Raw genomic sequence first — 16,180 nt, 5'->3', positions numbered from 1 at the left:
TAACAAATTAATACAGACTTCACATAGAAATGTGATGTTATGTTAAACAATAAAATGAAAAGTAGTATTTTAACTGATTGGTTTTGTTGGGTTTTTTTTTTTTGTCAAGTACACTTAGTCAACACATATTGACCAGCTCAGCAAACAGAGGTCACATGGCCTCCCTCTGGTGGCAAGTTAAAATATGTTATAACTTGCTTTATAAGATGACAACAGTTGACAAGGCTTCATTGTTCTCTAGTTGATTAAAAATAAAGCCTCTGTCGTCAGCTGGATTCAGTGTTCAGCTGAAAGGGTTTTCTGTTCATTTCCAATTTGACACAAAGAAGGAATGGTCTTCTTGCCTCTGTTCCTGACTTTTGCTCTGTCTCCATAGTACACAGTGCCAATCCATACAGAGGCATCCTTCCCTGGACTCATCTTCCCCCAACACATCACATAAGCACACATCTACACACCAAAGGAGACAAACACACAAAACATCATTAGCGTGAGATGCACTGAAAATGTGTTTGTATAATCCTAAATTATCTGGAAAAAAAGCAATGTCTTACCCTTGCGGCAGCTCTGTGTGAGGGGCTAGCGTCCGCCGCTAGCATTCACCAGACCATGGAAGTCTTCCCATGCTCTACAAATGAAGGCATATGTGGAAGGTAAAAGACCAGATCACTCACATTCATTTTATTGAAAAATGAATGCATTTTCAAAAGAGAGGTACACAGTTTCATCAAAAAGATCATGGCACATTTGCATTCATAGCAGTACAACAGCAAATACTGATGACATTTCGGACAGTTCTTATAGTATTATCACCATCATTAATTTATAAAAATAACTGTTTAGCTTGTAGATCATCTAAAAAATGTCCATTATAGCCTCCCAGTCCTGCAAACAAATTAAACCAAGCTTGATACATAATGTGATCACACAACTGTTTGTCAAAAATAGCTTTTAGCTCATCATTATCAAATTATTTTAACACAGATTGACATTTTCTCAAAACACAATTAAACTTAGGTTTGTCAGCAATGCACTCCACACAGCTACGTAAAAATATACTTTTTGAAACTTTTAACAGTCATTTAATAAACACTGAACAGGGAGAGTACCAAGCTGCAATATTTGCACACTGTCATCACTTCACTGAACTAACCACATCTGATCAGTTTGTTTAAAATATCATAAACGATTTACAGCATCAGAAACACTAATGCAAACAGTTTAACTGTGATCCACAATGCCTACTGGGTGAGAAAATTCAATGTTTTATAATGCATGCTTTTTCATTCTGGAAAGAGAGAGGTGTGAGAGAGAAATAATAAAAAACGAAGAGACATACATACTTAATGCTGTCTGTATGTGTCTTGTACTCCATGATGGTGTTGGGAGGGAGGTTCAGGACTCTGCGCAAGGTGTCTCTGATGCGGGCAGTGGTCGCCTGATCACTAGCTGTTTTGTTCCAGATTGAAATTATGTCCTCCTGGGGTAGAGTAAAAAACATAACAGGCATGAATGAGTTTATATTCAAGCAGGTATTGAGAGGTGTATGCAACAAGTGTGAGTTTGTGGGAGTACCTGGAAGCGTACAGACACCACAGCCCCACAGATCTCCTCTCCGACCATAAACTGCTCTCCCAGCATGGCCAGGATCAGGTTCTCCCAGCACCGAGATGCCAGACCTTTCCTCAGACGGATGATCCACTTTCCTCCCATCTTATTGGCATCATCCTAAATACAAACAGAATTTCAGAGAAGCCAAATGGGGACATTAAATAACCAAATGCTGCAGGAAAAGAGTACTCACCTCCCACATAGGTTTAATGCCTTCCTTAAAGAGGTGGAAGTCACTATGGCCTGTAAGGTCACCTGGTCGGATCATGTGACTGTAAAAACGCCAAAACTGCTCCACCTTTGTAAAGAGAAGATATATTTTGCATTAATTTCTAAACAAGATTGCATTATTTAAGTATGTATTAATAGATTTGGGTTCTGTGTGGCTTGAAAGTTAACAAAAACATGGTATGTGCCCTTCCCAACTCTGCTCTCTATCTTTAGAAATTGTTACCAACAGACCGAGGCAAAGCTGCCAATCTGTTTGATGTTCTGTTCATAGCTCTGGGTGCTGGCTGGTCTCCCTGGGGTGCGTCTGGAGTACCAGAAGGTGTAGTTGTATTGGAGGGGATGCTCTCCTGCCCCTGGAACCACCATCTACAATTAAAGAAAAATTGTGTTAACTACATGTTCTGAAGCTGCAAACTCAAATGAGTCACTCTACAGCAAGCGCACCTTTTTCTTTGAGGTGTTCTGTTCCTTGTCATCTTCTTCAATTTTTTCCTTCTCACTGTCTTTCGGTGAGCCTTGGTCCTGGTCGTGATCTCCACTGTCATCATCTTTCAGACTGGATTTGGAAACAGCCAAAAGACAGGTAAAATTAATTTGAGGAAAACCTTAATACTCCGCTACCACCTTCCTATATAAGTTTTTATTGGGGACGCACCAGCATATCAGCCAGACAGCCATACCTGCCAATATTTGCTGATATTGGTGGAAAAAAAAAACAAAAACACAGAAATATTGGTATCTTATCTGCAAATAAAGTTGCAACTAGTGCATCCCTGGGTTTTAAAACATACATATGTTGTATGTACGTATGTATGAACATCTGTATTTGAGGTTCATTTTTGTTTTATTGATTGTACATTTGGATTATGTTTGTACTAAACTATACGAGAACATCCAACTAGGACAAGAAGTGAAAACTATCAATAGTTGAAAAGTCTGTGTATGACAGTTTTTATACTCTACAACGTCAATAACTTCATTTATATTAAATACATGAATTTTATTCAATTCTACAGTGTTATCCAACATAACACCCTTTTAATAATTATTTTCTTTACTCAGTTTCGTGGATTTCTTTTTGTCTAAAAAAAACAATCAAACAGAACAACGACGCACCGAGGATTGTGCCTAACATTTAATCTAAGTTTAATAATTTAGCTATGCTTCTCACAAATGTCTGAACAGTTTCAATAAGCACTAGCAACGTTATAGCTTTCTTTAAGTCAAGGTTTCCGGCATAAACGTTGTAGTATTTCATTATTTTGGCATGTGTACATAATGGACAGGCTTATTTTTATTCAACAAACTACAAATACGCAATGCTGTGCACTATCCACGTCAACTACTGTATCCCGTTTACAGCCCACAGCACGCTGCTAACTGTGCTTCCATCTTAGGGCCGTGGGAGTGCAGTTCCAGCCGAGGCTGTGCGCACGTTTCTCCGCCCTTTAACAACGACCATGCCGAGGCTTCAGGGCCTAGCCGCCTTCCGCTAAGCTAAGCTACAGCTAATAACACTGCAGACTCCACATGGAAAAATACTTCGTATCACGCAATTTTAGATTAATTCTAATTTAATTGTCGTGTGTGCTGACCTCAGTCTAAAATGTGTGTAAAAGCACACACATAGCATGCAGGACCATGCATTTAAAAGCTGACACACCTCTCTGTACACGCAACGAGCCAGCTTCCACTAATTTTAGGCTCCGTGGTGGTTTTACAGTCACGATAAGAAGCCCATACTCTAGCAGATATTCCACACAAAGGTTTGATTACTCACGCGTCAAATTTGTTGTTCATTATTTTCTAGGTGGGAGAATTTCGGAGTCCGACCACAGCCTCCTGAATTCCGCAGGAACGGCAGCGCGCACGTCGTGTACGCGCACGTGTGCTGGTCGTGGTGATGAGTGTTGAAAGATCAGGGCTGATAACTTAAGTTCCTCAGTTTTTACCAAACTTAAAGCAACTTAAGTGTGATGCAAACGCAAAAACATCACAACAAAAAGTACACATAAATATCAGACATCATCACCACACTATATTTAAACCCTTTATTCTTTCTCTTGCAGACAAACATAATAAATACATAACACAGTACCATCATAATCTGTTAATTACAGCCATTTAAAGTCTCTGTTAACACTGGCTCCAGTGCAGCAATAATCAGCCACCCTGTGACTTTAGCACAAACAGACATGGTACAGGCAGACACACACCACCACACATACACAGCTTGACCACAAAAAGGACTGGCGGCTTCTTCATATGAACCGCCATCCTCTGATGTGCCGCATCCCTTGTTTCATCCCCTCTAATCCAACCCTCCACTTGTCATCTGTTTTCACGGCAACTTCAAAGTGTCCTTCTGGTCAGGTCCAGGCATAACTGTGGACCGAGTCTGAGGGAACAAAAAGGGAACTTAATGGAGTCAGACACCGGGTCGTCTATAGGTCCAGTCTGACTTCAGGGTTACTAAGAATGGTTAGAGGGTTTGGACATGTGGGTTAGAGGAAACCAGTGTCTGTATTGAGTTAAACAATGCAAGCTAGATTAGAAGTGTTGGGGGATGAAGGATGGGAGGAAAGCTCTGGCATGGTATGGCACGTTATGGTGTGGTGTGGTTTGGTTGGCTCTGCTGTTTGAGACCATCCCCTCGCCCCTTGCCCCCTGTGCCTCTGTGAGGACCTTCATGAGAGGGCTCTTTGTTCTGGGCCGGCAGGCGCACCAGTGAGTGAATGAGCAAGAGCACTGGCGGCCTTCTTCAATGGCGGCTGTTTGTTTACACCAGCCAGTCCCGTCATACTTCATTAGCAGCCCAGCCCACCGACAACCTCTGATGTCCTAATCGCTGATGAGTGTGTGGCTGCCCATCAGCCCTGAGCCTCAGCGGTTCAGGATAAAGGGGTTTCTAGGAGTCCCGACACACACATTCCCACTAAGTCTCTGCCTGCCTTCTCAACCACTCATGGTACACATTCATACACATACATGCACACACACAGCCTCCATGGCGAGCGTGGATGGCAGAAATGGTTCTTTCATCGTGGGCCAAGAGGCACAGGGAGGTGAGCCGACATCAGTGGAGCAGCAACAGTCCCAGAGAACTAGCGCCGCATCACAGAGATGTGAGAGACCTGCCGCCCAGAGAGACAAAGCAAGACAGAGGGATTATTGAATGCTGCCATCTTCTGACTCCAAACATAGTGGTAAACCTAACTTTACTCTTTTTGCCGCTAAGGAGACACTTGTGCTCAGGCTGCTGCACTGTGGCCCAGATCCTAAATACAACCTTTTACTAATCTGTAAATAAGTTTTTAGTAGTATTATGACTGAATATGGATTATGCTATGCGTTGGAAAATCATCATTTGGATGACACTTTTGTGCTTTTCCATAGTACAGATCTAACAGGTCAGGGTCTACAAGGCTCTACATATACCACAGACAGTTGACACAATATACTCAGACTGCCCTAAGAGAAATGATCAAATATGAATAGTTATCTTTTATTTGTTGAGTTTACAATTTAAAATCAATAAGAGAAAAGCTTTCCAATTTTGTCATTTTACTATTCGTCGATCATCATGAATGTATCATTATCAGACATTATATTTGTCATATTACACAACCCTGGAAGAAATGTATAAAACTTCTATTGATTTGTCTAAAAAATGGAACAAAACTTACACAAGGTTAATTCACAGTGTAAATATTTATTGGGAAAAGCCTGCTAGATGTAACACTAAATGATGTGTCATATTTACTTCTTAAATGACATTAACCGACCTCTTGAATTGCTCTCCCAAGCCTCTCCTGACTTTTGACCACCTTCCTGAAAGACACACATCCATTATTGTTTAAGTGTTATTACAATGAAACTATGGTTACAGTAACACCTGTGTGTGCTACAAATATTAATAAATAGACCACAAAGAACAAAGAACCAGTGCTAACCGGTGTACTCTGCGAGCCAGGCTGAGGGTGAAGTTGCCCGTGCAGTCAGGCTGGTAAGTGGAGGGCACTATGGTGTAAGATCCAGGAGGGAGACTGCATTCCAGACTCACATCCTGTGTGTAGCAGTGAGGGATGCAACTCGCTACAAGATCCTCGTCTTTGTGAGGCGTTAGCTCAGATACTCCCTCTGGGGCCTGGATATAATATTAAAAAAATAATCATTAAAAATTACAATGCTCCTAGATCATTAGCTAGGTTTTAAAAGCATTCTACAATATGGATATTTTCTTTGGTGGCGACACAAATAACATAATTCAAGGCGTCTATACCAGTGGTTTCCAACCGAGGGGGCACGAGAACAGGATGAGAGGAAAAAAAAATTATGAAAAATCGCGGACTCACTGGCTATTAGTACAAAGGAGATCGCAAATTTTCAGGGGGCGGCAGGTGGGACATGAGGTGAGGAGGCTTTATCTACACAGGTCTATAACCCACCACGTCGTCCACATACAGGTTCGTCGTGTTACTTTTAGAATAACGTACCCATCCCCGTCTCAAATTTTTTCAGGCATGGGGGGCGGCAGGAAGTTCGTGATGCCGTTAGTGGGGCTTCGTTCAAAAAAGATTGAGAAACACTGATCTATACTACATAAAGTATAAAGTAGCATGTTAACTACTTAATAACATTGAGTTGCTCACTCATTGTGCTCAAACCACACTGCAAAAAAGCAACATGTTTTTGATACCTGTGTTTCTAAATGAGCTCTATCTGTTTTTCTTTGCTGCTAAACCAGTTCTAACACATTAACTAAATCCTGGTTGATCCAAATATTCATAAAGCATCACCACTTGTTAATCTCAGACCACCTAATGCTGTACAATATGAGAGTGTAAACACTTTACATTGATCGATTGTTTATTTCAAATATCAACATTTAAAATCGATACAACAAGAAAAATCAACATAAAAAAGAAAACATACATAAAAAGAAGCCGAATGAAGTTCAATTTATATGCTCCCGCCCCCTTACCCTATCTTTTTACTGACCATAAATTCTCATGTCAGCTCCCCAAATTAATTTAACAAATCTTACACATATTAAAATAAGACAAGATGGACAAACATGTATAAAGTGTCTCATCAAATTCATACTGTCTGTCAAACATGAGTCATCACACTCTAGCACTGGTTGATATTAATGACACTTCCCCTCTGTGTTTGACTGACCTTATAGATGTGGAAGCCGATTGGATGTAGGTCATTTTCAGGGCGGTTCTGGTGTAGGGTAATCCTGACATTAACGCCTGATGTCCCTGCAGGGTCATCACATACAGAAAAGGGGAAGCAGGGGTTCTGCCAGTGAGACAGGAAGTTCCTGCTTCCTCCTGCAGTGCTTCCCTCCACCCAGGCTCCCCGGAAGTAACTGGTCTCCCACTCCCCGTCTGTTGTTAATGGCAGTGAAGGTGCTGGGCTTTTCAGGACACTGAGGATGACACCAACAGTGTTTTATTTATCTTGAGTAAAAAACATATCAGACTGGGTTAAAAACAGAAGTAAAGCTGTGAGAGTTTTTACTTTTAGAGTTGTTTTTACAGCTGACCAGCAGGTGTCACTATTTCTTGATCCTTCTGATAGGACATAAGGTCTCATAAATTTCTATATGTGGCCTTACAAGTTTATGTTGAATGATGATATTAAAGAGACATGAGTTTCAGCAGGTTTCCGCTAGTTACATTTAGGACCTTTTAAGACCATTACCAATGCAATTTAAGACCCATTTCACATCTCACTGGGCAGAGGTGTGAGGGTGTGATGCTTCAGAGCTGCTTTTTGCTTTTTTGACTTCCCATTTCACTCCAATGGCTTTTAACCCTAAATCTGAGTGTTTTTGTACAAGGAGCAGCAGGATTCAAATTGGCTATTTACATCAGGCTTCAACAAAGCAATATATTGCACAACTACAGTCAATATAGTTCATATGGGACTTCAAGGACTAAAATTAAGCTTATCAGATATTAGAATTTTTAAGGACCAATTAGAACAGTTGTCTTTTTAATCATGGAGTTTGGTCTGATGGAGTTTAGCATTTCCCTTTCTTCTTGTCATTACCTGAGGGATGTAGGAGAAGAAGAAAAGACCCTAATGAGAAAGCGGGCCTCAGCTCCTTGCTGGTAGGTGCTGGGAATCAGTAAATAGTATCCAGGCTCCAGCTCTTTGTGGAGAATCACCTCTCTCTCATAGGCGTGGCAGTGAGTAGAAGCATACAGAGGTTTGTTTAACATTCGGCTCAGATTAAAACGCTTCTTCTCCACCTGGTGACAGTGTGTGTAAATGCAGAGTAAATATTTTTTAGGAAAGACACCCCATGTAGACTGATGCTTGCTTTAGTATGAATCACAGTACAAACCTTCCACATGTGCAGAGCGATCGCTTGGTAATGCTGGTGCTTTGTGATGTTACTATCTTCAAGTGGCATTTGTGCGTGCTTTTCCGTGCTCCTCCACTTTCTATGCTGCAGCAGCGATACCAGCACCTCTCCTTTTTCAAACACTTTGAGCCAGAACTTTGGGTTGTTGCCGTAGCTGCTGTTGTTTCGGCTACCGCCAGCAGAGTGGCTTTTAATCCAGCGGCCAGACAGCTGATGTCTGTGAGTCAACACATTTCCTGTCAAACAGCAGAACAGTCAGGCAAAAACAGGTAGAGGGCAGGTCACACTGAAATACTGGGTTTAAAGTGCTCTTCAGTAGAATATGACAGTTACCGGTATAAATGCTCTTAAGGTGTCCATCCTCACTAATTGGGTACCCTATTGTGACATCATCAAACTGGGACATGAATTCAGTCTCATCAAACCAAAATTCACCTTCGGCAATTCTCGCCTTTAAGTCCATAGCACAGACGGGATCAATAGAACTCCAACCTGCTCCACTGCAAACATAAGACACAAGTTGCAAAAGTAGACCCCTTTAAGTTTCTCACATAGACAGAGAAACATAATGTTATCTTGTTTTATGTTACAATATCAATGCCGCCATGTCACTAAGGACTAGATCTCAAACTGCTTCAAGCCACAGAAAACTGATTGGTATTACCACCCACATGAAAGAAATTATCTTGTAGATCACTATATTGTAATATTAGTGTGTGACATCACATAAGCACATGTTTGACGATGGCCTAGAGTCTCAACATTATTTAACATTATCCTGGCCTATTGAAGCATATGTAACATTAGAGTCTATTGTGAAAGACTAATCATGAATTTAGCATGGACATTAATTCTACATATGTCAGATTAGTATGAATAAATAGTAGATTACAGTCCTTAAATGTAAAACTATTCAAGATCTAAAAAAAAAAAAAAAAGAGTATAAAGATGACTATAAAAATCCTCTAATATATTTTTACAGTTTTGATTTAGATTAGTATTTACTTGGTTAAATGTGTTTTTCAGACATCTGTATGAAAGTCTGTAATTTAGAGATAATTAAGTTACCTTAATCAATCATTATCATTTATTTACATATTAGGAACGTTTTAAAAATCTGCAAATCAATCTACATTTCTGTCCATTTCTGTCAAAACAGTTCACATTGAAATAGTTGTCACATAAATGAAGAATCTGACAGCTCCAAGATGTTTTTTATCAGCTTCGTCTCTGAGTAAGATGGTGGTGAATCATGCAGTTCTTTGCACTGAAATCACACTTTTTACAGTTTGGCACCGACAGACTGAGGTGCTTACCTCCCAGTCCAGTCCCCTCCCCAAAAGCATCTTCCCCAGGGGTTTCTGATCCTGAGCAGCCTTACTTCGCCCCCTGACACCGTGCTCACACCCAGCCACTCCATGACATTCAGAGCATGGTACTGACCGAGTTCACTGGCACCTGCAACAGGAAAATCCTCATCAGGTGACTGAACACATAAGCAAAATCATATGTTTTGAAGTCCAACATCCTCCTGACCTCCTGGACTGCTGTGAGTGGAGCAGCTAAGCGTGCAGTCGTCTTTCACCGAGTTCAGCAGGTTCAGGTCCAGCCTTCTCCTCCTGACCTGGTCACTATCCAGCTCTGTTTTCTGCTCCTCCTCTGACCCAAAGACCCCCAGGCTCCAGCGCTCAGCCAGGCCACCAGTTAAGTCGACAAGGGCCTCGGATACCTGACCTGCCCACAGTTTTTCATATGACCCATGAAGCCTAAAGAAGATGGTGCGGACAGCGATATACAGAATTATCTATTTGCACTAAAGGCATGGCTTTGAAAAGGAAAAACACACACTGAAACTCATAGTAAGGTGGGACAATATGGAAAAACATGATTAGGATTTTTTTTTTTAGCAGTGAACACTAATATAAGGTGATATTGCTCATCCTGTTAAATGGTCAGTATCCTGATCATGCCTCAAAACTGAAGAAAAAAGGTTCACTTGCTTAACTTCAAATTTTTTTTACATTCGTTACATGTTGTTATACATGTCTAGGCCTCATGTATACATGTTCTGTGTAATTATTATGGGAGTACCAATGTGTTGCACAGTCTCCTGAGATTTATTTACCAAATGGGAAATGTGGTGCTTTATGGCTGTTGCATTCATTTTTTATGTGTGTTTATAGGCTGTTAGATCTATCCATATCACCTTAAAATGTCCAGAGCTTATGGCATTGTTGACATAAAGCTCACTGTAATCCTGTTCTGAGACTGTTTCATCACTTAGTTAAAGTGACAGATAAGAAAGAAACAGTACAGTCTACTCACTTAGCATAGGCTTTCTCCAACAGAGCTACCCAAAATGCAGTGGGGGAGTGACAGCGTGAGAAGCACAGAGTGGAATTAATACAGGGAAGGCAGTCATCAATGGTCACATTAGTCCAATGTCCCTGCTGCCAAAAGCAAAACTGAAAGGAACCCCTGAACCTGCTGTCGCTCCACTGAGGCTGGTCTGGAGGAATCACCTACACAGGATTAAAGACAAAGTCAAGTCAGAGAGGTGCAACGAGAAAACAGAAAAAACGCTGACAAGTCAGTTTGAACAATGGGCCTTTCTACTGCCCATAATTAAGCTTCACACATTCAACGCAAAGCTTAAATAGAAGTTAAAGATGCAGCTGTGGCTCTACCTTGTTTAGTAAATGTTTGTTCTTAAGCAAAACGGTGCAGGCACAGAGAAACCAGCAGTCTCCTAGTAATCCTTGTTTAGCATAACCCAGGCTGATGTTTTCAGGGAACAGAACTGGTGACTGGCAGATCTCCTGGAGGCGAGAAATTAAAATACAGTACAGGTGAGACTCAAAGAAAGAATAACAGTGAACAGAAAATTATGCACAAAGCCTAATTCTTTTCTTCCCCTTTTTAAATATCCTCTTTATTGAAGTTATATGCACATAGCAATCCCCAGTAAAGTATGAATTAGTCTAAAAAACACATTTCAAACACAAACAAATAAAACGACGTACCAAAAAACATAAATATTAAATTACAAAATAAACCAGTGATTGAACAAATTCTGTAATCGGAATTGTACAACAGAGGAAACTAAAAAGATGAAATGACGATTGTAGAACTAATAATAATAAGAATGATTTGACAACTAATTATAGAGGGTTGAACCAGCAATTCTACCTGATTAACCTTGTACCTATCAATGTAAAATGGGAAATGCATTATACATACCAGCATCTGACTAAATACAATGGGCCAAGAAATTCCCTGTATAAAAATTTTACATGATCTCAGCAACATTATAAAAATGTTCTAAGTCTGACAAAGAAAAACAAGGGAAATTTCTGCTGCATTTCCCACACCTGTGGGCGTCGCCAGGTAATCTCTCCTCGCAGTCTAGCAATGGGGGTGGAGCCATCAGCGAACAGGGCTCTGTCGTCAGTGGGAAAGTCCAGGTCTACAAACAGAGCCTCGCCTCCACACACTGCTCTCCCGTCTTCTTTCATGGCTCCTGTTCTTTGAACCTGAATGACACCTGGGTCAGTGAGTGAACTTCAGCCAGCCGTGACCATCTCCATGTACATGACACTCCTGAGTGGCACCTAAAGACAATACAAATATTTTAATTTCATTCATTCACCTTCTGAACCTGCTTTATCATAACTAGGGTCACAGGCGGTGCTGGACCCTATTCCAGTTACCTATGGGCAAAGGTGGAGTATACCCTGGACAAGTCTATTTTATTTTGTGTATTTTAATCTTAATTCATTTATATTTATTTTTTAGCCTTTATTTACCCATTTATTTAGTATCAAAAGACAAGCTTCCTGAGTGTCTACTCAGGGTGTAACATTATGAAGTTTAAGTGCAGCTGTTTTGGACACCCCTTAAACTAAATTTATGAACTTGAGATTGCAGTTGGTCCCCCAGTGCACATTAAGCAATTTTAGTTTTTTGGGATACGATGGATGCTTTTGTAATTTTTTTGTAGTTGTAAACACAATACTAAAATTGATCAAAACGATTCTAAAATTTTCAACAGAAAAATTTGTAGTCTTGTTGTGGATTTCCATATTCTCCAATCAAGCAATTCCTCACCTAATGAATAAAAAATTACAGAACCTAAACAACAAAACCAAGGGGGATCCCCTGACTAATACATTTAGGATGACTTTTACAAACAGTAGTCATACATCATCATCAAAACATATAGTTTGTGTACATAAAACAAGAATTCACCAATAACATTACAATGCAAAAAAACAAATCTAACTACAATAGTAGGCATTTATGTCTAAGAAGGCATCTTACATCTCAATGGAGGAAGATTAATTTAAGTTTTGTGTTGATACAGTCTGACATAACTGTTCACAGTCTTTTAATCTACATATATTCAATTAACAATATGGGTAATATATATGAAAATACACATAACCAAGTGAATTTAAGGCGGAAGTACGTCACATTTTGTGTTTATTTGCCAGGACAAAAAAAAAAAACAATGAATTTAGCAATGTACTAGCACAACAACAGTTATAGCAGGAAATTATGTATAGAAACTATATGAATTGACCTTAAAAATAAAGACTGAAAGGTTGACATATTGGAACCTGTCTAGTGTCTTCCTATGTCTTACCTTTCGCCTGTTTTAAGCATCTTTCTCCTCGATGCTGTTCATCATAACAACGTTAGCTAACCGTTAGCTTATGTTAGCTAGTAATGCATAGATTCTGTATCTCCATATCGCTTCACTTTATCATGGTTTGACAGCTGTTGTCATTGGAATATGTTAGCGTTTTAATCCAAAACAACAGAAGCATTCTTGGGCATTAATGCTGCAGCAGAAGCATCACCTTGCTGAGTAAGAAAACACATAAAAGCTCTTCCGCTCGGACATGTTCATTCATTGGGTGAATCCTTCCTGTGCTGTTGACCACTGCTGCCCCCTACAGTTCACAGCAGGAATTACATTCTTTGTACATTGCATTTTTATATCAGTAGCCTACACTGTACCAAACACAAGCATATATTCTATTTTATCATCAAATTTAGCACTTACTGTTTACTGTATGTTCATCATATCAATCATGGTGTGAAATGGCTTTTTGAGTATTTATGGTTATTTTTGTTTTATTTGTTGTAGTTTTTCTTTTTGCAATACAGGTAAACTTATCAAGGCTTGGTTTAATTAGTATGAATTTACTACAAGTTATACTACAACTTAAACTTCAAATATCACTACACTGCTTAACTGTTTTTTTTTTCCAACTTAAAAGGGTGTTTTACTTTTTAAATTTAAATTTTTATTTCTATTTTTTTCTCTCTCTTTTAAAAAAAATAAAAATATCTATCGTGTATTTGGTACAATTAAAGTATAGTTTTTCATTCTGCTTTTAGGTTTGTACTACTGCAGGGATCTCCCAAAATTTTACTGTGCCTTACCACATAATGGCATTCTATTCTATTCTATTCTATTCTATTCTATTCTATTCTATTCTATTCTATTCTATTCTATTCTATTCTATTCTGTATGTTTCTGTTAAAAAGGAAACTGAGTGTCCCTAAAAATAAATTTGTAGGTATTTAGAGAACTAATATCTCTCTAAAATGATCCATAAATCAATGAGAAATTACCACAGAAACAGCAAATTGTACAAAAATATTTGATTTATTATTGTAAACAAAATAAATTGAATCAGTCTGGTGCGTCTTTGTGTCTTCAAGTCGATTTCCTCCACTGATCTAGACCCTGAGAAGACAAGAAAACATAATCTTAAAACTGCCTCCACTGTTTTAGCGTTTCAGTACAAATATGAGTTGAAGTGAGAAGTCATCTTACATTGGTACAGTCTCCATGGCCGCCTTCACCCACTCGCTGTCAGGGTTGGTGCAGACCAGTTTGTTCTTCACTGTTTTAAAGCTGTAATAAGAGAGGAATTTGGAATTTGAGACAATAATCCAACATCAGAGCACATGATTATTATGTACTTTAAAGAAGTGTATTGCCTCATTTCTTACATCACTGCCTTGATGTTGCAGAAACCTGTGATCTCCTGGACTGTGCCGAGTTTCAGAGCTTTTACTGGGATTGGACTTTCATGGTATTGTGTGCAGCAAAGTTTCACCGGACCTTCAAAGAAATCAAATAGAGCCAAAATATATAGTTCAGTAAAACAAACCTAAGAAATTTCATCATGATACAAACAATAATACAGTTCCCCCTAAACAGTATGCTTAGTAAATGTAGTGGAAATCACACACAGATATTGTACATGTAGTTATACTCACTGCTATCAGCCAGTGCCACCAGCAGGACCAGTACTATGGACACACGTACAGCGAGGTTTGCCATCCTGACTCAGCTTCTCTTCAGCCGTGGGTGCGTTTTCTGATCTGGATTCTTAGATGGGATGGACTCGTGAAGGTTGTCTGACTCTTTAAATACTGTGTGATGGACTGTGGAACGTAATGTCCCACCGCAGGCCGAGGAAGTGGCTGGAAAGCATGCATCAGTGAAAGTGGGTTGAGCGGGAAGTGTGTGCTTTTAAGTGGTGGTATAAAAACCCCTAATCTGAGCATGTTTTTTATTGTCTTGGCATTATGGTAAATATCAGTGGCAAATGGCATCACATATAAATTTTGTGCTATAAAAAAAAAAAAAATCCCATTGAATACTACTATTATTGCGTAAACAGCACAGCGAACTTAACATGAAAAAAAAAAAGTGAACATCTGAAAACATAACATCCTGTTAACCTCAATGCTGCATACTCGTGACATTATTACACAATATAGAGAAAACATTTGGTATTCCTAACCACAAACCATTCAGATTAGATCTGTCAGTAAAACTTAAATATGCAATGTATGATTATCTGTACACCGATCAGTCATAACATTAACCACCTCATTATATTATTGTCATACCTTTGAGTGGGTGGAATATATTAAGCAACAAATTTAACATCTAGACCTCAGAAGTGATGTGTTGGATCCAGCAAAATGGACAGCATAAGGATCTGATCAGGGCGAATTTGGGTGAGAGCATCTCTAAAATGACAGATCTATGTTTATAATTCATCACTATAATAATTTATTCCAAACAAAAGTGGTTGAAGGAAGGATCGTCTTGTCTGAGTCCAATCGAGCATCTGTGGAATCTGCTGGACAAGCAAATCCAGTCCATTGATTCTCTGCGTTGCTACTTACAGGACTTCTCTACAGATACCACATCTTCAGTCCAGGCCTCGAGTCAGAGTGTTTTATCAGCTAAAGGAGAACCTACACTGAATCAGGCATGTGAAATATGTAAACCTTTATCTACAGATCTACAAATACACAAAACATTTAGAAAGAGGCAGAACATTGGTAAAATTACATACACTTCTCTTGAGACATTTCAGGTTGTTCATACTTGTTGAGATAGGTCACACTTTTTGTAAAAGGATTATTTTTAAATGTAAACATTTTCTTGTAATTTTACTTTTTTATACTAAAACAAAGACAAAAATTTGGAATTATCATTACTGATAGATTATTATGATAGTATTTTACTGGTCTGACCCACTTTAGATCATCTTGGTTGGTATGTGGAACCTGAACTAAAATGATTTTGACATCCTTGATTGCTAATGTCTTCAGTGTCATTTTTGCATTTCACAAAGTCATCCTACAGGCCAGATTGGATCCTTTGTGGTTTAGATGCTCTGATACAGTCATCACAGATTTGGACAATTCAGTCTGACTAACTCTGGGTAGTGAAGCTGCACTACTAGGAAGGGATTTTCTTCAATATTAATGTGGGCAAGACGAAAATGTACCTTTGCTAATGTATAAATGTATCTTATTAGCATTGACGAGAAAAACCGCAATCCATCTTTCAAATCACACTGAAAAAAACTGAGTTAGAAAATATGTTAATTTATAGATTTTAATTTATAGACTTTA

General features: G+C 39.1%; 3 protein-coding genes across 6 annotated transcripts; all 3 read right to left on the bottom strand.

Moving 5' to 3' along the window:
- Positions 1–37: 37 nt before the first annotated feature.
- On the bottom strand, positions 38–3,733 carry eif4e2 (eukaryotic translation initiation factor 4E family member 2). 3 transcript variants are annotated; one of them, XM_030160335.1, is made up of 9 exons: positions 3,623–3,680; positions 2,498–2,535; positions 2,287–2,398; positions 2,074–2,208; positions 1,805–1,909; positions 1,576–1,728; positions 1,340–1,480; positions 555–628; positions 38–450 (listed from the first exon to the last, which is right to left on the bottom strand). In XM_030160335.1, the coding sequence occupies exons 2-8, from the start codon at positions 2,518–2,520 to the stop codon at positions 593–595; spliced, it is 705 nt and encodes a 234-aa protein (XP_030016195.1). In that variant the 5' UTR covers positions 2,521–2,535; positions 3,623–3,680; the 3' UTR covers positions 38–450; positions 555–592. The 3 variants fall into 3 exon arrangements, with proteins under 3 accessions (XP_030016195.1, XP_030016192.1, XP_030016194.1); XM_030160332.1 differs by having other exon boundaries at positions 1,344–1,480; positions 3,623–3,679; XM_030160334.1 differs by lacking the exon at positions 2,498–2,535 and having other exon boundaries at positions 1,344–1,480; positions 3,623–3,733.
- A 146-nt stretch (positions 3,734–3,879) lies between these two features.
- On the bottom strand, positions 3,880–13,173 carry capn10 (calpain 10). 2 transcript variants are annotated; one of them, XM_030160329.1, is made up of 13 exons: positions 13,087–13,173; positions 11,596–11,835; positions 10,912–11,043; positions 10,550–10,746; positions 9,761–9,990; positions 9,541–9,682; positions 8,558–8,724; positions 8,204–8,460; positions 7,906–8,108; positions 7,024–7,279; positions 5,796–5,989; positions 5,628–5,673; positions 3,880–4,976 (listed from the first exon to the last, which is right to left on the bottom strand). In XM_030160329.1, exons 2-13 carry the CDS (start codon positions 11,737–11,739, stop codon positions 4,947–4,949), a joined length of 1,998 nt encoding a protein of 665 aa, XP_030016189.1. In that variant the 5' UTR covers positions 11,740–11,835; positions 13,087–13,173; the 3' UTR covers positions 3,880–4,946. The 2 variants fall into 2 exon arrangements, with proteins under 2 accessions (XP_030016189.1, XP_030016188.1); XM_030160328.1 differs by having other exon boundaries at positions 12,870–13,158.
- Positions 13,174–13,877: 704 nt separating this feature from the next.
- ccl20a.4 (chemokine (C-C motif) ligand 20a, duplicate 4) lies at positions 13,878–14,733 on the bottom strand. The gene is made up of 4 exons (XM_030161274.1): positions 14,522–14,733; positions 14,252–14,363; positions 14,073–14,153; positions 13,878–13,982 (listed from the first exon to the last, which is right to left on the bottom strand). The coding sequence occupies exons 1-4, from the start codon at positions 14,583–14,585 to the stop codon at positions 13,976–13,978; spliced, it is 264 nt and encodes an 87-aa protein (XP_030017134.1). The 5' UTR covers positions 14,586–14,733; the 3' UTR covers positions 13,878–13,975.
- Between the last annotated feature and the right edge of the window lie 1,447 nt (positions 14,734–16,180).

The sequence above is a fragment of the Sphaeramia orbicularis genome, chromosome 17 (genome assembly GCF_902148855.1).
Source record: "Sphaeramia orbicularis chromosome 17, fSphaOr1.1, whole genome shotgun sequence".
NCBI classification, from domain to species: domain Eukaryota; kingdom Metazoa; phylum Chordata; class Actinopteri; order Kurtiformes; family Apogonidae; genus Sphaeramia; species Sphaeramia orbicularis.
The sequence above is the reverse complement of the archived record's forward strand: the minus strand, read 5'-3'. Positions and strand labels throughout refer to the sequence as shown.

Excerpts from the sequence above, each read along its gene's own strand:
- ccl20a.4 (XM_030161274.1), bottom strand. The coding sequence starts at position 14,585 with ATGGCAAACCTCGCTGTACGTGTGTCCATAGTACTGGTCCTGCTGGTG. Across the intron at positions 14,364-14,521 it reads GGTGGCACTGGCTGATAGCA|GTCCGGTGAAACTTTGCTGC; the intron begins GTGAGTATAACT and ends ATTTCTTTGAAG. Across the intron at positions 14,154-14,251 it reads TGCAACATCAAGGCAGTGAT|CTTTAAAACAGTGAAGAACA; the intron begins GTAAGAAATGAG and ends CTCTTATTACAG.
- capn10 (XM_030160329.1), bottom strand. The coding sequence starts at position 11,739 with ATGAAAGAAGACGGGAGAGCAGTGTGTGGAGGCGAGGCTCTGTTTGTA. Across the intron at positions 8,109-8,203 it reads TCGCTCTGCACATGTGGAAG|GTGGAGAAGAAGCGTTTTAA; the intron begins GTTTGTACTGTG and ends CACTGTCACCAG. Across the intron at positions 5,674-5,795 it reads CTGGCTCGCAGAGTACACCG|GAAGGTGGTCAAAAGTCAGG; the intron begins GTTAGCACTGGT and ends TGTGTCTTTCAG.
- eif4e2 (XM_030160332.1), bottom strand. The coding sequence starts at position 2,520 with ATGGCTGTCTGGCTGATATGCTG. Across the intron at positions 2,399-2,497 it reads GCTGTCTGGCTGATATGCTG|TCTGAAAGATGATGACAGTG; the intron begins GTGCGTCCCCAA and ends TTCCAAATCCAG. Across the intron at positions 629-1,343 it reads ACACATACAGACAGCATTAA|AGCATGGGAAGACTTCCATG; the intron begins GTATGTATGTCT and ends CTTCATTTGTAG.